This window comes from Astyanax mexicanus, chromosome 13, assembly GCF_023375975.1.
Source record: "Astyanax mexicanus isolate ESR-SI-001 chromosome 13, AstMex3_surface, whole genome shotgun sequence".
Taxonomy (NCBI): domain Eukaryota; kingdom Metazoa; phylum Chordata; class Actinopteri; order Characiformes; family Acestrorhamphidae; genus Astyanax; species Astyanax mexicanus.
The window spans coordinates 26,566,522-26,587,096 of record NC_064420.1 but is presented as its reverse complement, the minus strand read 5'-3'; the positions used below and the strand labels follow the sequence as shown (position 1 = coordinate 26,587,096).

General features: G+C 39.4%; 1 protein-coding gene across 1 annotated transcript; it reads left to right on the top strand.

Moving 5' to 3' along the window:
• The first annotated feature begins 1,248 nt into the window (after nt 1-1,248).
• On the top strand, nt 1,249-19,266 carry plod3 (procollagen-lysine, 2-oxoglutarate 5-dioxygenase 3). Its single transcript, XM_022677614.2, has 18 exons — nt 1,249-1,469; nt 2,194-2,285; nt 3,042-3,178; nt 5,330-5,493; nt 5,658-5,770; nt 5,939-6,002; nt 6,844-6,941; nt 7,199-7,300; nt 9,522-9,653; nt 9,891-10,012; nt 11,204-11,308; nt 13,121-13,246; nt 14,360-14,501; nt 14,613-14,726; nt 17,253-17,429; nt 17,547-17,693; nt 18,274-18,399; nt 18,631-19,266. Exons 1-18 carry the CDS (start codon nt 1,403-1,405, stop codon nt 18,784-18,786), a joined length of 2,184 nt encoding a protein of 727 aa, XP_022533335.2. The 5' UTR covers nt 1,249-1,402; the 3' UTR covers nt 18,787-19,266.
• Nucleotides 19,267-20,575: the final 1,309 nt, after the last annotated feature.

The following is a 20,575-nucleotide window of genomic DNA, read 5'->3' as shown; positions in this document are numbered from 1 at the left end:
TAATGATCCAGATACACAGTCAGACTGTGTAGTAATACAGTAACAATCAGAATATATATCAATCTATTAAACACAGCCAGACTCTACAGTGATACTGTAACACAATAACAATATTTAACATACAATAACATCATTAGATTGTGTAATAATCCTGTAAAATAAATAGACTGTGCAGTTATACTATATTACAGTAAAACAGAATACAGCAGGTCAATTAGACTGTGCAGTAGTACAGTACAGTACATTATTACAATATACATCCAAATTGTGTAATAGTACAGTATTTTAATAACATCATTGGTGCACTAAAAGTAACAATTTGTAATATTATACTAAAAGTTGAAATGTATGTGGTAATATTGCACAGACTGCACAGTGATAATACTGTAAAGTATAGTAACACAGTCAGCCTAACATAAATAATACAGTAAAACACTCAAACTGGAGTAAAAATATAGAAAAGCAGACTGTGCAGTAATAATACAGTAACATAGTCAGACTATGCAAAAAATTCTTTAACAGTCAGTACAGTATTATGTTACTGCACTGTGATGTGTTAATGGAACAGTCAGTAATACTACAGTAACACAGTGATAGTACAGGAACACAGCCAGGTTGTAACACAGTAATAGTACAGTAACACAGTAAAACTGTAACAGTAATATTACAGGAACACAGTCAGACACTGTAACACTGTAAGTTTAAAGTAACACAGTCAGACTGTAACAATACAGGAACACAGCAATAGTACAGTAACACAATCAGACTGTAACACAGCAATAGTACAGTAACAGTCGGACTGAAACACAGTAATAGTACAGTAACACAGTCAAACTATAACACAGTGAAAGTACAGTAATAGAGTCAGACTATATCACAGTAATATTACAGGAACACAGTCAGACTGTAACAGTACAGGAACACAGTGATAGTAGAGTAACACAGTCAGAATGTAACTCAGTGATAGACTATCACTGTGTTACAGTCTGACTGTGTTACTGTACTATCACTGATAGTACAGTAACACAGTCAGACTGTAACACAGTAACGCATCAGCGGAACGTGAGTCTGCTGAAACGTGGCACCGCTGTATTCCGGAACATTCCTCGGCTCTGGAAGGGGCGGGGTTTTTACTCCGAAAAGCTACGAATCCCATTTGTCCGCCGCTGGTTGGTCGGGATGAATCCCTCGGTCTCCCGGTTTGCGGGTCCCGCTCTGTGATTGGCTGAGGAGGCGGAAGTGGGGAGTGTTGCAGGCTGCATTCCTCTCCCGCAGATATTCGCGGAGCTTTAAGCGGAGCAGCGGAGTCGCGCGCGCGCCTGTGCCGGTGTGCTCGGTGTGTGTCTCTGCGGGCTGGTGACGGTAGTTTCGGGGCTGTAGGCTTTTGGGTGTGGAGGTCAGGATGTGGCTCGTGCCGCTGTGGCTGTCCGTGGTGTGCGCGCTGGTGCCGAGGGGCGCGGGGGAAACAGGTAAACAACCAGCGAACTAAACTAACATACTGGGTTTATACTGGGGTATAGGGCGGTGGTAAGGGTGTGTGGTACTGGTGGGCAATGGTGGTCTTACTGACACTCGAATTATCTGTTTATTTCTAACTTTTAATGAAGTAAGTTTTTCAGTTGTCCGTTCCACCTTAAATTGTGCAGCGGTTAGAATCTGCCGCCTGAGGCTAACTGCTGCACCATTTAAGGTGGAATGGAAAGTTCGAGAAAAAAAGAGTTAAATGTGCGAAAAGCTGGCAAATAAACTTAGTTTTTGATACTGATTATAGTTAGAAAATGTAATAGAGCTTGTGTATGTGTACTTGTTTCATATTAGAGACTTTAATTTGTTTAATAAGGCACTGAATCTAATTTTACACTAAGTTAAACCAAATCAATCTGTGTGAGCACAGACCATCAAGCAATAAGGGTTTATTCCCAACAGTGAAACACTTTTCATTAGGCAAAGAACAAGTTTAGGACCCAAATGGTTCCTTAAGTTCTCCTGGTTCTATATATGGAACCATATAAGAACCCCTTTGTTTTCTTTACAGTGTGGGAGTGTGTAAAGAGTGGGGGTTTGCAGTCCTACCTAGACCCTGGGTTCTGTTTATTTTTCCATTTCAATTGAATACTTCAGCCCTTACTACTGAATCAGAGACCCTCACTAACTCTCTCTCTCTCTCATGCTCACACACTTTCACCCTTCCAGATGAGTTGCTGGTGATAACTGCCGCTACAGAAGAGACGGATGGCTTTCACCGGTTTATGCGAACAGCCAGAGAATTCAACTACACTGTGAAGGTTCCCCACCATCAATACATTCATCGTCGCTCTGCTGTGCAAAAGTATTCAACCCCTGCACCAAAAGCTCCACCAGTTTATACACATACAAGTTTTGTGCTAGACTCAGCTAGATGACCCATCCATCCATCCATCCGTTCTTTCTGAGTCATTAACTTTCACTTCCAGTCTTGAAAACAGCTGAGAACCAGTTTGTGCATTACAAAATCAGAATGACTTTATATTACACACTCTCTCACACACACGCACACACACACACACACACACACAAGTTTAGAGAAGTGGGCTTGGGACTAGAAAGTAACTGGTTCAGTTCCATCCTTCATCTATCTGTCTTTCTATCTAGTTTTAACAAGATGCCTCAAGGAAGAGCACACTAACACTCACCTAACACTACCCTAAACTAACATTCCTCAGCAAATACCATCCCAGTTGTGAAACATGGGGGTGGGAGCATTACTGCTGCCATTGTAGCAAGAGGTGCTTCTTCCAAGCCCTTAAGGGGTACTATTGCACACAAACTGTTTTAGTCTTAGTTTTTAGGAAAGTGCTGATGAATAATGAATTAAGAGTTTAAGATAACAAGATTCTGTAAAAAAAAAACACTGTCTGGAACTCCTTAGAGTAAGTCATGATTCAGACGAATCTGAAGACTTTTAAGGGGGTTGAGTATTTTTGCACAGAACTGTATTTATTGGAATTGGGGGAGGAGTGAGGAGGGGGCTGTGTAAACAGTGTGTGTGTGTGTGTGTCCAGGTTCTGGGACTGGGGGAGGAGTGGAGAGGAGGTGATGTTGCTAAAACTGTGGGTGGAGGACAGAAGGTTCGGTGGCTGAAGAAAGAGATGCAGAAACACAAAGACAAACAAAACACCATCATCCTTTTCGTTGACAGGTGAGTGTTGTGTGTATAAGTGGGGTATTTTGGTGTTTATCTGGTATTTTGACCAGGGGTTCCCCAATCTTTACACCCTACTGTAAAAAGGTTACGGAAATCATCTAATTGTTAACAGTCAAAATACTAGTGAACATGTCAGGAAACAAACTGAGAATAAACTACTCTTTAATTAAATGTTTTGTAGTTAACAAAAACATAAAGAAATGTTTATTAAAGAAGGTCTGTAGAACTTTTATAAACAGTAGTTAATTAGTAGCTCCACTGTAGCTCCACTTTGTCAATCTTGCGTTTGTTTTTTTGTTTTTGCTGTTTCTGTCTTAGTCATGTATTTGTAGAAGGTGTAATGCCAGAGGGTCTCATGGGGGAAGCAGACTAAAAACTTTTAACACTGTTAACTGGAAGGCCCTCTCAAGAGTGCATAACTCAGTCCAGTGAGCATTATTAGCACAAAACATCATGCAGTACATATAATATTTTGACAACAACAAAAGTTTAACATAACAGTTGTAAAGCTGAAGAACCTTGTCCAAACAGTTGTTTAAAGTGCTGGATAAATAGTCAGGGAATTCACAGATTGTTGCCACTGGTGCTCGAGAGTTCCACAGTGTTTTAAATGTGGTTGATTCCAGCCCCACCCTTGAATGGTTTTAGGAATCGGATGATTCAGCTGAAAGGGGGCATTTGGTATCAACCCAAAAAAAACATCTTCATCTCTAATTGTGATGGGGATGAAGGTTACATTACATTGATGGCGAAAATGTTACAGACTCTGGGACATATTTTGTTACATTGAATCTTTTTGTGTAATACACACTTGGGTGTTGGAATTATTCAGCTTGGTTTCCATACTAAACAAAGCAGAAATGATCTTATCAGACCTCTCTAAGAATGGGGTGGGTGTGGGCATTTTTTTAGCTTTTTACTTTACTTTTTGAAAAAAAAAAAAAGCCTCAGCTTTCTCTTGCAGTGCTTTTTAGAGTTTTTTCACACCTACAAATCAAGAGCAGAGTCTGCAGGTTCACATTTTTGGTACACTGGATATGTTTGGTTTTAGTTTTGGTTTTACACTGCAGTTTAGTGAGTGGACTTAAGAACTTTGCTACAATGTTTTGTCATCAGCTGCGTGGGCTTCATCTTCCTATACTTGATTTTAATTGTTTTGTAGAATGTTGTCAATTCAGCAAGGTGTCTATCTGTATGTTGTGCCAAATCTTGCCTCCATGCCAGAATTTGACTGCCAGAGTGTAATAGATTAGAGTTCTGATTTCTTCTACAGTTATTGAATGGGTAACAGCAGCCTGCTTCAGCTTCCTGCAATTGGTCAAATGTCTGAAACATCTAGAAAAGTGTTTTTACACTGCAAACAATCAAAACCATTGTTCACTTGATCCAAAAAACAACCTACCTAAGCCTCTGAAGACTCTTGCTTATGTTGTAGCAGGATGCATAATCTTTAGTGAATGCTGGTCATGTAGACGGACACCACTTGTATGACTACATTGAACGATGTGAAAACTTAAGCAGTTTTTATATGATAAAACTTAAAAAAATGGTAGTCCTTTAGCCACTTTGTTGTTGTTTGTAACTGTTTGAATGCTGCTTTCAGACACACAAAACACAAACTTAACTTGAGCTCAAGGTTGCATGTAGAAGGGCCAGAGACGTGTTAGCCTAGTGATTGGTCAGGGACTGACAGATCATTGTTTTTGAGGCCAATACAAATGGAAGACACTTTGGATCACACATTCTGTGTGTGTTCTGTGCACTGTTTTTATAAGATAATACTTAATACATTTTCCCCTTTTTAATCAACCACATTTAAAAAGCTATGGAACCCTTATCGTGAAACTTTTAATTCCTTTGCAGAACTGCAGTGTGGAGCCCAGAATGTGGTTATATCTAGCGCACTAGGTTAAGTGATGTACTCTCAAGAGGGGTATGTGGTTAGTGATGTAATCATTCTTAACTCTGCGTCCCTCATGAGGCGTATTAGTTTTGCATATTCTACAAATATGTGAGTTTGAATCAGAAATGGCAATATTTAGGCTATAAGCAACCAATACCAACACATTGCCAACTAATCTTTTCCTATTAAAAAATAATGTTAATTATAGAAATAATCAAAACTCTCTTTCTTTCTCTTTATAGTTATGATGTCATCCTGGCTGGAGGTCCAGAGGAGATCTTGTGGAAGTTCGCTCGGTTTAAACACCGTGTGGTTTTCTCCGCTGAGGGGTTCTGCTGGCCCGACCAGAAACTGGCCCCCAAATATCCCACTGTCCACTCTGGCAAACGCTACCTGAATTCTGGAGGTATGTGTGCAAAGCAGGTTTAGGGCTTTGATTACTAGTTCTGATAAATTCACTGTTTTAATAGTTCAAGAATTAAATTTTTTTAGAACCTGTTAGTTTCTCTGAAGACCTTGTGTCACAATTCTTAAGTAAATCTCTCTCTGTTTGTGTGTGTGTGTGTGTAGGTTTTATTGGCTATGCTCCTGAAATTTATGAGATAGTGAGTCAGTGGAAACACAGAGACAATGATGATGATCAACTCTTCTACACACTCATCTATCTGGACAAAGCGGCACGGGTGAGTTTGTGGGATGTTGTATTTGAGTTAACTTAAATATGTATGAGTGTGTGTGTGTGTGTTAAGTTTGCCAGTGCAGTAAACCTGAGAGGGATAGACTTTAATTTGTTGGTAACTGATCCATACTGATTGACTCTCTCTCTCTTTCTCTTTCTTTCTTTTTCTTAGACGAAACACAACATGACGCTGGATCATAAGTCACGTATTTTCCAGAACCTCAATGGTGCTGTTGGTAAGAGCGCAGACACACACACTAAGTGCACACCAAATACACAGCCAAATTTACCCCATATAGACCCCACCCTAAAAGGCACAGTGATCACATACCTCAGACGGTTCACCTGTGTTCAGTATTCAATCCTCTGAACTTGATGTAGAATCACTTCTCTGTCTTTTTTTTTTTTTTTGTAGTACTCTGCTCTCACATTTACCATATTTTTTGCACTATAAGGTGCACTTACAGTCCTTTAATTTCTAGGGCTGCAACTAACGATTATTTTAGTAGTCGACTAATCTGATGATTATTTTCTTGATTGGTCGATTAGTCAACGATTATTTCCGCCATGTACATCTCTAAAAACGATAGAAACAGCTGAACATGAGATTTAAAAGGCATTTAAATATCTGGATATTTAGTGAGTAAATATGTAATCTGTAGAGTTTGGGGGACACAGACTAAGTTGAGTGTAAACTGTGTGAGTGAGACATTTACCAACCTCATTTTGCGGTTCTGCCTCCAAAACTTTGTGTAATGGGGTCTTATAATCCAGTGCACCTTATGTACGGATTTTACCAGTCAGGTTGTGAGGCATTAGCTGCTAACCGCTATTTACCCCCTTTAGAGATGAGTATTATCGGCATGTAGCCTGCTTCCCTGGCAAGCACTGATGGAGCAGCATTAGCTTTAGTCTCAAAACCCCACCCAGGCACCCACCCAGTACCTAGACCTGCTTGCTGAATTACAAGTTCCTTGTAGTGTTTCTTAAAATGCGCTTTATAATCCAGTGCAAAATAAACTGGTCTGTACTAATCCTGAAACTGAGTGTGTGTTTGTGTATGTGTGCTTATTTCAGAGGAGGTGGTGCTGAAGTTCGAGAAGTCTCGTGTTCGAGCACGGAACGTTGCCTACGATACACTTCCTGTAGTTATTCATGGCAATGGGCCAACAAAGGTAAACCATTTTCCACAATTTCCTCAGTATTAGCATCTTATCTTCATTAGCAGAATCATATGTCCCAGTCAGGCTAAACTCAGACATAGACTAAGGAGAGGTACTTCTGTTGCTTAACCAATCAGTTTAATCACAGCTTTAGAGAGGTAATCCTGCTGTTCTGGCAGGATTCAAAAGTGTAATAAAATTCACAGTTCCCAAGGACACATGCAGTTCGTTTAAAGTGTGTTTCTTATTGTGTTTTTTTTGTGTTCCAGTTGCAACTGAACTACCTGGGCAACTATGTTCCCACAGCCTGGACGTACGAGAACGGCTGTGGAAACTGTGATGATGACTTGCTGTACTTCACGGATGTACCGGTATGTGTTTATTAATAACTGATTTGCATTCATTAATCACCAGTCCTTCATCACTGTTCCCCCAGCTCTTACTCCCTGTTCACCAGTTTTTGCTCACCAGTTCACCTTTCTCACTGTTCAACATTTTTTTCTTGCGGTTTGCCAGTACTTTTTCACTGATTACTAGTCCTTCACACATCCTTTCTCACTATTCACCAGCCCTTTCTCATTGTTCACCAGTCTTTTCTTACTGTTTACTAGTCCATCACCAGTCCTTACTCACTGTTCACCAGTCCTTTCTCACTGTTCACCAGTCTTTTCTTACTAGTCCATCACCAGTTCTTTTCTCACTGTTCGTCAGTCCTTTCTCTCTGTTTACTAGTCTATCACCAGCCCTTACTTAAGATTCACCAGTCCATTCTCACTGTTCACCAGTCCTTTCTCACTGTTCACCAGTCCTTTCTCACTGTTCACCAGTCCTTACTCACTGTTCACCAGTCTTTTCTTACTGTTCACCAGTCTTTTCTTACTGTTTACTAGTTCATCACCAGTCCTTTCTCACTGTACACCAGTCCTTAATCACTGTTCACCAGTCTTTTCTTACTGTTTACTAGTCCATCACCAGTCCTTTCTCACTGTTCACCAGTCCTTACTCACTGTTCACTAGTCCATCACCAGTCCTTTCTCACTGTTCACCAGTCCTTTCTCACTGTTCACCAGTCCTTTCTCACTGTTCACCAGTCTTTTCTTACTGTTTACTAGTCCATCACCAGTCCTTACTCACTGTTCACCAGTCTTTTCTTACTGTTTACTAGTTCATCACCAGTCCTTTTTCACTGTACACCAGTCCTTACTCACTGTTCACCAGTCTTTTCTTACTGTTCACCAGTCCTTTCTCACTGTTCACTAGTCCATCACCAGTCCTTTCTCACTGTTCGTCAGTCCTTTCTCACTGTTCGTCAGTCCTTTCTCACTGTTCACCAGTCCTTACTCACTGTTCACCAGTCTTTTCTTACTGTTACAGTCTATCACCAGCCCTTACCTAAGATTCACCAGTCCATTCTCACTGTTCACTGTTCACCAGTCCTTTCTCTCTGTTCACCAGTCCTTTCTCACTGTTCACCAGTCCTTACTCACTGTTCACCAGTCTTTTCTTACTGTTCACCAGTCGTTTCTTACTGTTTACTAGTTCATCACCAGTCCTTACTCACGGTTCACCAGTCTTTTCTTACTGTTTACTAGTTCATCACCAGTCCTTTCTCACTGTACACCAGTCCTTTCTCACTGTACACCAGTCCTTACTCACTGTTCACCAGTCTTTTCTTACTGTTTACTAGTCCATCACCAGTCCTTTCTCACTGTTCACCAGTCCTTTCTCACTGTTCACTAGTCCATCACCAGTCCTTTCTCACTGTTCACCAGTCCTTTCTCACTGTTCACCAGTCTTTTCTTACTGTTTACTAGTTCATCACCAGTCCTTTTTCACTGTACACCAGTCCTTACTCACTGTTCACTAGTCCATCACCAGTCCTTTCTCACTGTTCACCAGTCCTTTCTCACTGTTCACTAGTCCATCACCAGTCCTTTCTCACTGTTCACCAGTCCTTTCTCACTGTTCACCAGTCTTTTCTTACTGTTTACTAGTCCATCACCAGTCCTTACTCACTGTTCACCAGTCTTTTCTTACTGTTTACTATTTCATCACCAGTCCTTTTTCACTGTACACCAGTCCTTACTCACTGTTCACCAGTCTTTTCTTACTGTTCACCAGTCCTTTCTCACTGTTCACTAGTCCATCACCAGTCCTTTCTCACTGTTCACTAGTCCTTACTCACTTTTCACCAGTCTTTTCTTACTGTTTACTAGTCCATCACCAGTCCTTTCTCACTGTTCACCAGTCCTTTCTCACTGTTCACCAGTCCTTTCTCACTGTTCACCAGTCCTTTCTCACTGTTCACCAGTCTTTTCTTACTGTTCACCAGTCTTTTCTTACTGTTTACTCACTGTTCACCAGTCCTTACTCACTGTTCACCAGTCCTTTCTCACTGTTCAACAGTCATTTGTTGGATCAGGCACAAACAATAGCAGATTAAAATACTGTAGATTAAAGTACTGCAGTAACTTATTCCTTTTACAGTTACTGTAAAATCTTAATTATTCAATATCAGTATCTAATACGAATGATTTGGTATAATAATTAAACTATTAATAATATCCGTGTTTGTTTGTTTGTTTACTGTAGGAGGAGGAAATGCCGCTGGTTTATATTGGAGTTTTTATAGAGCAGGCAACCCCTTTTCTGGAGGAGTTTCTTGAGAGGCTGGCAACCATGAACTACCCGCACACTCGTCTACGGCTGTTCATACACAACAATGTATGTGTACACACACACACACACGCACTTAGCATTAACAACCAACAGAATTATTTAAACTGTTAAATTAAAACTAAATGTCAATGTATGATAAAATAATTATTAAATAATAATAATTGTTCCTGGTAGAGTATTGCAGATAAACTGCTCACTGGCTGTGGATATATTTGGTTTAATATAATATTGGTTGTCTTTGGAATCCTGTGCATAAACGTGTGTGTGTGACCATGTGTGTAGGTGGTGTATCATGAACAACATGTAGAACGTTTCTGGAACCGACATCGTTCTCTGTTCCCTGACATTCGCATTGTTGGACCGGAGGAAAACCTTCAGCATGACCAAGCTAGAACCATGGCTGTGTATGTACACACTCAATCACATTCATCAGAGGTTGCTATACAGTTTTAAATGCTGTGGTGTCCCAGGTGGTTGCTATAGAGTTGCCATCCTTTTCTAATCATATTCCTGTTGTTGCTAAGCATCTGATATGGTGTATACCCCATAGGGGTGTCACGATTCCTTAAATCCTCCATTCGATTTTTTTTTCCGATTTTAGGGTCACGATTCGATTCTCGATTTTCTTTTCTTTTCTTTTTTTTTTTACAGCAGAGAGGCCTATGCCAGTTTTAGATTAGTCTGTAGTCAGTCATTGGTTTGATTCATCAAATTTAGAATAGCTTATTTCAAAGGTGGAAAGTGATCTGTAATACACCACATTAGGCACTAATGGTCAAATTTAAATAATTTTATTAAGATATATATGTAATGCCATCTAGTGGCTTTTTCTGGTAGCAGCAGTGTGCACATAACAAAATAAATAATAAGAGAAATACAGGAACAGTCATGTAAAAAATAATAGAACAATTAGAGCCTTAACAAACTGAACTTTATCCTACTATAACAGTTAAACATGAAAAATAAGACTCGGTCCCTGAGAATGACAAGTTTTTTTCTTTAACAAAGATATATTATATAACTTTATCTGAGAGAAAGATGCTCCTTTAGGTACCAAAACTATTAACATATTTGAGGCTAGACAAAACAACTGTTATTTTTATATTTTCAAGTTTTTCTATAAGAAGATGAGAATGTCCACATTCTCTGGAGAAAGGGCGGCTCTTTATGCTACAGTGTGCTGCGCCATTTACGGGAGGGATCGTCGATCCTCTTTTTGACTTCGATGCTCGAGACCATGACATAATTTTGATCGATTTTGATTAAATATCGAAATCTTGACACCCCTAATACCCTAGTGTTGCTATGTAGTTGCTTCACAGTTATTATTGCTATATTGTCTGTTGAGTACCACTAACCAGTTGCTAAGCCACATCTGATGGATGTTGGGATGTTTACAGGTGTTTGCTATTATGTCCTTGTGGTGGAAAGTTTTTTTTTTTATATATATTTTATATTTTCTATATTTAGTCTTTTCCTGTGTAATAGCTGTTTAAATACAGTGTGTCATGTAGTATATAATAGCAGTGTAACTACTTTGCAATAACTGTCCTTTGCTGTGTAATAACTGTTTAATTGACATGTATTTTCTATAGAGAGGGCTGTAGGAAAGACCCCTCGTGTGGTTATTACTTCAGCATTGACTCTGATGTGGCTCTGACCAACCCAGACACCCTGCGGATCCTTATTGAGGAGAACAAGTAAGAACACCCCCAACACACACAGAATGTTATACTTTAATTATTATTGTTTAGAATTTTAATTTTAACACCAAAAGCAGGAGCAGGCTGCATATTTATATTGTATCAAAGCAGTATATATTTTTAATAAGCGGCAGTTTAATCTGATATATTAGCCAGATAACATACTGCTGTGAACAAACGCTGTCAGATGCTCCACTGCTGCTCCATTACACTAATTATGGTATGTGCAATGTTCACTGCTTGCAGCTGCACGACTCGTCCCATTGAAGCGGTCCTGAAGCAGCTTCACACTGCACAGATATACATGCTGGAACACAAAATCTTCTCACTGTGTTTACTTTCTTGCTTCCTTGCCAGACAGCTCTGACCAATCAAAGGAGACAATATGCTTGCTTGGCTTATTGATGCGCAATTTGGTGCATTCAGGTTTATGTCTGTGTGAAACCAAACCAAACATATGGAGAAAATTAACTCATCAACTGAGTCGAACCATAGAAACTACTCAGCAAATTAAGCTGTAATTCAGAAATCCTTGAAATCAAGCACCCGGGAAAAATAACTAAATTATCGTGAAAATACTACAGGTGGGTAACCCAGGTCCAGAAAGTAAAAATCCAACCCAGGGTTTTTTATCTGCAGCAGAGCCGCCCAGGGGGTTGGTACAATGCCCTGGATTGCATTTTTACTTTCTATACCTGGGTTACCCACCTCTACCTTTGCAGTAAAAAATGATTGAAAATTATTTCCCTAGTGATCTTTTGTGTCTCAGTTTCATTATTGACCCAATCAAGTTGTATAGTAAGCAAACTCTATAGACAGGAGATACACTTAAAACTTTTGATTTAATTTATTCTCCTTCTGCAATTACCAAACACAATTCTGATTGTGTTTACATAAACATAATAACATGTTGCAGTGTGACAAAAAGCAAATCAATAATTTTGAGTGTATGTGTGTATAAATGCTTTCAACTCACCCCCTAATTTGACATACAGTAACTGTTCAATCAAATGAATATGGTAAACATACAGTGAAGAACATTTGGTATTTAAATTGTGTGAAACTGACACCAATAAGTCCATAATTCCTTCTATTTACTTTTTTTTTTCTTTCTCAGTAGCATAGTCGCTGTAAAGTGTGGAGAATATTGGAGTTTTGCAATATATTAAATATCACTGAATCACAGTTTTGAGGTATTACTGTTATCATTAATTTACCACAGCTAAAAGGTGCTGGAAAAACTTGGAAATGGGACTTGAAAGTGCTTGAAAAGTGCTGGAATTTTACCTTGTAAAAGGTGTATGAACCCTCCATAAATACCCACTAAAAAACTTGCATCTTAAGAAGTGTCATTAATTGCAGTTAATCACAAAATATTGTTGTGATCAATCTGATTAATTTTTTTAATCGATTGACACCACTCCTTTTTAATAATAAAGATTTAACACAGGCAGTGGTACTCTTCTCAAAATTTAACCAATCCAACAAACTTAAACTTGAACCTTGAACTGTGTTGTTTGACATAGTAGTGATATAAAGCTATCCTGCTGCTCCTTTAATTAGAAAACCTGTGTGACACAATTAAAACAAGACTCCGAATGCAATCGAAATTTCCGAACAAATCACCCATGTACTTTTTTTAATTAGTCACACATGACTTTCACAACATTTATGGTTAATTTTTTAAACATAGTTTTTAAATATATAGATATTTACACTATATTGCTCTGCCCTTATTCTGTTCTGTCATGATAAATTCTGCTTGATTCTCATATACTAACACCATCTCTCACTCCGTGTCTCCTGCAGGTCGGTGATCGCCCCCATGCTGTCCCGTCATGGTAAACTCTGGTCGAATTTCTGGGGTGCTCTGAGTCCGGAGGGATATTACTCTCGCTCTGAGGATTACATCGACATTGTACAAGCCAAACGAGTGTGAGTCCACCACCCTGTGTTTGTTTGTGACATAATCACACAAGATTAGTGTATTTTTGTGATATCAATATTCTTAGTGACAAAACATGAAAAATAAATAGAAATATACCACTAAGAATATACTACTGCAAAAAAATACCATATTTTTCACACTATAAGATGTCCTTAAAATCCTTTAATTTCCTCAAAAATCATCAGTGCTCCTTATAATCCGGTGCGCCTTGTGTATGAATTTTACCAGTCAGGTTTAAAGGAGCAGTAAAGCCACTCCGCTTGAAGTACAGAGTTATACAGGAGTTTCAGTTTAGTTTTCCAGCAGTATTAGCATTAGCCAAGCTAAGCGCTAGCTCTTTGGCCATAACGTGCTGCTAAACCCAGGAAACACTAATTAAACAGAATTAGCGTTACCCGCTGGCAGTTAGCCACTAATACTAATGCTCAAATCTAATCTTTCTGTAGATGAACAGAAACAAATAACTCACCCAAATAAACAGGTTTTTTTAACATGCAGAGCTGGTTTGACTTGTCGGATTTTTTATTTTAAGAATTACAGTTTTGTTTACCTAACTTAGCTTAGCTTTACAGGTTTCGCCACCCAGCGGAATTAGAAAGAAAATATTGCAACACTCGTGTCTTACTAGAGTCGCACAATGTGCCTTATAATCTGGTGTGCCTTATGTATAAAAATATGGTAAATGTTGCAGTTTTATTAGGAATAATTATAACAGACTGTAAACATTAAGAACCACATTATTAAAGTACAAAGTTTAGTGTAATAATACTATATTCATTGAAAATATATAAAATTCCACAAGAATACCCCTAAAGCTTCAGAGTAAAAGCAAAACAAATACAAAACAGTCTTCTTTCAATGCAGAAATCTGCTACTATTACTACATGGAATTTCATGTATAGTTTCAGTGAAACCTACAATATGGCACACCCATAGTGTTATGTCAAAATATTCTGCTTTACAGTCCGTCACCACTAGAGGGCTTTACAGAATAAGTAGATCCAGTTGCCCAGGTGTATTGTAAGTGTTCAGGTGTATCATGTATATAATTCTGTAATTCTGAAATGTTCAGAGGACTCTCTTTCTCTTTTTTCTTGCAGTGGTGTGTGGAATGTCCCATATATAACGCAGGTGTACCTGCTCCGCGGGGACGTTTTGCGCTCCCGGCTGGCTGACGTCTCTCTGTTCAAGCAGGAGGGGGCTGACCCAGACATGATCTTCTGCAGGGCTGTCCGAGACCAGGTGCTGCTCATATCTGTGGTTACTTGTGTAAAAAGCATTGCATTACCATTTTTTTTTTTGTAGTTCTAGTAATAATTTAACTGTGTGTTTGTGGTGTGTGCTCTTTTGCAGGGTGTGTTTATGTTTGTGTCTAACAGAGACGAGTTCGGCAGATTGGTTTCCACAAAGAACTACAACACCAGCAGGCTGTACCCAGACATGTGGCAGATATTCGACAATCCCCTGGTAAAGATCTCCCTCTTTGTCTCTTATTAGGTTAAGACAGGTCTTCAGATGAAGACAATTGTTATATTCACATGTTAATAGGAGGTCACAGATGCACCAGGCCGTCAGTCAGTTGTGAGTCCAATAGGACATTATTACAGATTTCTGCACGGCCAGACAGCAGAAGCCGACAGTCCTGGGCAGTGATGATGATGGGGTGGTTTTCATGGCGTGGTCTGTTCTTCCTGAACATGAGCCTTTAACTGCCAGTCATGAGCCTGCGAGCATTAGTGTCATTTCTGGCCCCCTTTACCAATGAGAATGTTGGTTGCTAGGTGCCTTTGTAGTCAGTAGGGGTGCTGTTTTAAAGTGTTTTTGATCGAAGGATTTAGAAAAGTTACTCCATTAGCTTTGGTAAGCTGGGTGAAGGTCAGCTGGTTCAGCTGCAACCAAAAAGTTGTTCCACAGTGAGAGGAGAGGAAGGCAGTCTGGTGAGTAAGCCCAGTTTTGAATTGGCCTCTACCATAAAGAGACTACAATGAAGAGTAGAACCTTAGCTTTGAGATGGAGGGAGTCCCAAATCCCTGGCATCTGTTGTGAGTCTTCGCATCCTTCTCAACATCCTTCCTGAACGTCTGGGCCAGTTTACTGCCCAGATAAGCATTGAGGTGACATGCTTTGTACATGAAAATTTTGTAGGAAGTTCAGACCTGCCAACATATATTTTAACCTCTTGGTACTTTTGTACGATACCATGTTCTAAAATAGGCATATTCTTTGATCTTGCGTTTCACCAGTTTCCGTCAGATTGTCATACTGAAGTTGATTTCACCGCTGATTCACAGAGATCTGCGCATATGCTTACTGCTTTCGGCCAATGAGAGCGCCTCATTTTAATCCAGCCACCCCTCTCTCCTGGCCTGGTCTAATCTAGCTTCAGTCAGAGACCTTATTAATGATGGAAATGATGAGTTGATGATGATCATGGCTGCTCACATTGTTGAGCTGTTTGTTGAATTTCCGGTTAGCAAGGATGCTAATCCAGCAAGCTACCTATCTAAACAGCAGCTACCTTCATTCACACTTCATTTGTTTGTTGTATTTCTGGTTAGCAAGGATGCTAATCCAGCAAGCTACCTATCGAAACAGCAGCTACTTTCATTCACACTTAATTTTCCTCCAAATTGTTGACACATCGTTGCTGTGCAGAATATTCTCAGGTGCTCTCACATTCTCCCTCCTTCTCTTTCTCTCTCACACACTCGCATGCACACACACAGCTGATGTTACTTTTCCTTTTTCCAAGCTACACTAGAATAATGATGGACCAATATGGGTTTTTTGATTGCTGATGCCGATATTTAGACAGCAGTAGTTGCCGATGGCTGATTTTTTTTTTTTTTGCAACTAATATAATACAGTAATAATAATAGTACTAATAAACAACAAACAAAACTACTGAACTTGAACATTTATTTAGCACAGTCTACTCTTCTTTGCTCTTTTTGCAGTTCACTTGAAATAAAATACAGAGTAGTATAAAAAACACAAAAAACTTGAGACACAGAGAAAGTTGAGAAAAGAGAGAAGGTTAGGCAGAATCTAAAATTGTTTCCTAACTTAGGTTAGGTAATCTTTTGAACTCCCAGCGATGTAAACTAACGAATTAACCTTAGCAAGCCCATCCGACTGGAAATATTAATTAATGCTGGGTATCTAGGTTACAACTAGTCGTTTATGTTTGCAGATCTTTGAGTGTATGTTACAAGGTGAAGGAGAGAACATAATTCTTACCGTTTTCTCTGATGAGGTAGAAAAAGGAGGTAGTAAAGGAGGCTTGTGCTCCTGTACCTGTGCGTTCACTGATGTCTGCCCGTAAAATGGCAAAACGGACGCAAGGGGTGCTCCAACAGCCAGAATGACGGAGCTGCCCACAGAATTTACATTTACATAACCCTTTATGATGTACTTGATATTTTCACAGGTGATTTTAATGTTTCCAAAATATTTTAATTACTATATTTCGATTACTATACTATATTAACTATATTTTAAGCAATTATTATCCTTTAAGAAGTGTACAGTATAAGCTAGTACAATATCATATTTTTACAAACACATTTTGTAGAAGGGAGAAATGTTGTACTCTTAAAATTCTTTTACGTTTGGCAGGTCTGGATGTTTTGTAAGGAACTTTGCTGGTTTGGTTAGCTCAGAATTTGACAGCAGGTCTGTGGTGCCAGATGGCTCATGGATGGAGGTTGTGAAACCTCTCAATCATCTGCAGCACTATATTTTTACTACAGGACTTCTGTAAAAGGTATAATCAATATAGGCACCACAGCCGTTTGCAAAAAAACATGATGATAACCCTATAAAGCCAATGAGAATATACCAAATCTGCAAATCTGTCATCAGAGCTAAATATAACTGCTTAGAAGAATCTAATGTAAAGGAATCTAATGTGTGTCCAAACTTTTGACTGGCACTTTATACTACATGCTGCATGATGGGCTGTTGAGATCCAGTGTTTATATTGTTTTGCAGGACTGGAGAGAGAAGTACATTCATGAGAATTATTCGAAGATCTTTGAGGACGGGGAGAACGTAGTGGAGCAGCCGTGTCCAGACGTCTACTGGTTTCCTGCCTTTTCTGACCGGATGTGTGACGAGCTGGTGGAGACCATGGAAGATTTCGGCGAATGGTCCGGCGGGAGACACAAGGTGTGTATGGCCCAAGGAAACGTGTTTAAATGAGTGAGTGGTTAGAGAGAGTGAAGGTACAGCGTAGCTTAACTACTTCTTGCTCTCTCTCTATCTCTCTCTTTTTGTCTCTCTCAGGACGAGCGATTGGCTGGGGGGTATGAGAACGTTCCTACAGTGGATATTCACATGAATCAGATCCAGTTTGAGAAAGAGTGGCTCAAATTCCTTAAAGACTACATCGTCCCAGTAACCGAAAAACTCTACCCAGGATATTACCCAAAGGTAATGCACTTAAACCACTTAAAAATGAAGAGTTTGTTTGATTTTACCAAATTGAAAACCTCTGGAATATAGTCAAGAGGAAGATGGATGATCACAAGCCATCAAAACCAAACTGAACTGCTTGTATTTTTGCACCAGGATTGGCATAAAGTTATCCAAAAGCAGCGTGAAAGACTGGTGAAGGAGAACATGCCAAGATGCATGAAAACTTTGATTTAAACCAGGGCTATTCCACCTAATATTGATTTTTGAACTTTTAAAATGTTATGAATGTGATCTTGTTTTTTTTGCATTATTTGAGGTCTAAAAGCTCTGCATCTTTTTTGTTATTTCAGCCATTTCTCATTTTCTGCAAATAAATGCTCTAAATGATGCATATTTTTATTTGGAATTTGGGAGAAATGTTGTCCGTAGTTTATAGAATAAAACAATGTTCATTTTACTCAAACATACATCTATAAATAACAAAATCACTGAAACTGATTTAGAAACTAAAATGGTCTCTTCATTTTTTTTTTCAGAGATGTAGATGTAAAATAGCCTACATTGTGTATTTATTATGTGTGTGTTTGTTCTACAGGCTAATGCAGTGATGAACTTTGTGGTCCGTTATCGTCCGGATGAGCAGCCGTCCCTTCGTCCACATCACGACTCCTCAACATTTACCATCAACATCGCTTTAAACAGCAAAGGAAAAGACTATGAGGTGCAAACACACACACACACACACACACATACAGCTTACAGTGTTTATCCTGAATCAGCAACCATTCAAAATAAAAACGATTCTGAATAAGTTTTAGTTCTTAAAAGAACTGACTGTAAGTCAGTCTCAGTTCTTAAGAGAATTTATTCTGAATCAGTTCCTGAAATGTCATGTTGTGTTTTTGTGTTGTCTGTTGTTAATCTCTGTGATATCTTTGTGTGTGTGTTTCAGGGTGGGGGCTGTCGCTTCGTGAGGTACAACTGTAGGGTAGAATCTCCGAGGAAGGGGTGGTCTTTTATGCACCCTGGTCGTCTCACACATTACCACGAGGGGCTGCCCACCACACAAGGCACACGCTATATCATGGTGTCCTTTGTCGATCCCTGACCCTTCGCCTGTGTGTGTGTGTGTTTGTGTGTGTGTATGTGTTTGTGTGTGTGTGTGTGTGTATGTGTTTGTGTGTGTGTATGTGTTTGTGTGTGTGTATGTGTTTGTGTGTGTGTATGTGTTTGTGTGTGTGTGTGTGTGTGTGTGTGTGTGTGTTTGCTGAATGTAATTTAACACAGGTGAGCAGCTGTCCGGCGATGCGACCCCTCAGCTCTCTGCTCAGAGAGGCTGCAGTATTAGTGTTAGGTCTTTTTTTGTTTGTATCTAAAATGATAAATGATTTTTAATGATGATGATCTATTTTATATTTCATTGAGATTTTTACAGTTTTTACATTTTTATATGAGGAATGTAAAGAAGTGACATTTCAACCCCCGTGAGATAACTGTTACAACACTGAGAACTCTCTTCTGAGCTTTTTGTAAAAAGTGCTTTAAATTATTTTGCTCTGATATGCAGAATAAAGTTCTTAGTTTCTAATCCGAGTCTGTCCTCACTTATTGTCAGTTTACCTGTCTGTGTCTGTGCGCGTTGATTCTTTTGCTGACACAGACAGAAGAATCTGTTCTTACCTTCAAAATGAATCTAGTTATATGTGAGTGTCAGTACTACAGACTTCACCATTTTTACTGTGTAATGGGTCTCATGTTCATGTGTGATTGTTTATCAGAAACCTACCCACAACGTACCGGCCCACAAATTCAAAAACAATTATTATAATGTTATAAATATTAGATCTTTTCAGATTTCAGTCTTTAAAGCAGTGGTTCTCAAACTTTTTCTATCATTCCCCACCTCAGAAGAAGGGGAAATTCCGCGCCCCACCTGTCCCATATTGCCTATGTCTCAGCCAGCACAATTGACACCATGTCAACAGCAGCGGGGAGAATAAGTTGCTCAGCTATTGTGTGTGTTTTTTTTTCACTGGGCTTCTCTGTATGCGACTCTGTATGATGCCATTTGTGTTGAACTATTCACTGAAGCAGCTTTCACCATTCACCCTTCCTGCTGATGGTATTTTGTGAGTTTTTGTTGAAAAACGCTGATGGGCTTATCTATGTGAGTTGGATGTGAGGTCTCCCAGTGTCTGCGCAGTTTGTTAGGTCTCATACTGTCTGCTTCCAGTTGTCTAAAACACAGAACACACATGGGTCGCTCCTCATCCCCCACCTCAGCTACAGTGAATCCAAAAGCAAACACCTCCTAACACCTCTAACAAACTAACCTCATTCCCTGCTCCCCCTCCTTTCCTCCTCTATCCTACTATTCACCCAGGCCTCCTTTAGGCCCTGTCAAAAAATGTTTTTGATGTCTGATCAAGTTCAGTCTGAACTGTCAATTCATACTGGTCCCAACAGTCAAAACCACAACACCACAACACTGCAACTGCACTATTGAGCACTACTTCTAGAAATTAAGCAGATTGTTCTGCTGCTGCCCCCCTTAAATCCCTTATATGTATAGGTGTGTGTGTGTGTGAGGGTGCATGTGTGTGTATATGAACTTTGGAATCATAAAGTGTGTGAATAATTAATCCAGCACTGCCTGCAGCACACCGTGAAGCTGAAACTGTACTGCGTTTGAGCTGTTTGTGTTTTAAAGCTGCCAGTAAGGATTTATCTACACACATACATTTACACATACACACTCACACACACTGGAGCTGCAGTAGTTCAGCAGGTATGACTTTCACTCTCTCCCTTTGCTGTGATTGTTTGATTAACTGTTGTTAATGTGTTTTGTGTGTGTGTGTTGCTAGGGAAGTTGTCATGGAAGAGTTGAAGGTAAG

Excerpts from the sequence above, each read along its gene's own strand:
- plod3 (XM_022677614.2), top strand. The coding sequence starts at position 1,403 with ATGTGGCTCGTGCCGCTGTGGCTGTCCGTGGTGTGCGCGCTGGTGCCG. Across the intron at positions 5,494-5,657 it reads ACGCTACCTGAATTCTGGAG|GTTTTATTGGCTATGCTCCT; the intron begins GTATGTGTGCAA and ends GTGTGTGTGTAG. Across the intron at positions 17,694-18,273 it reads ACCCAGGATATTACCCAAAG|GCTAATGCAGTGATGAACTT; the intron begins GTAATGCACTTA and ends TTTGTTCTACAG.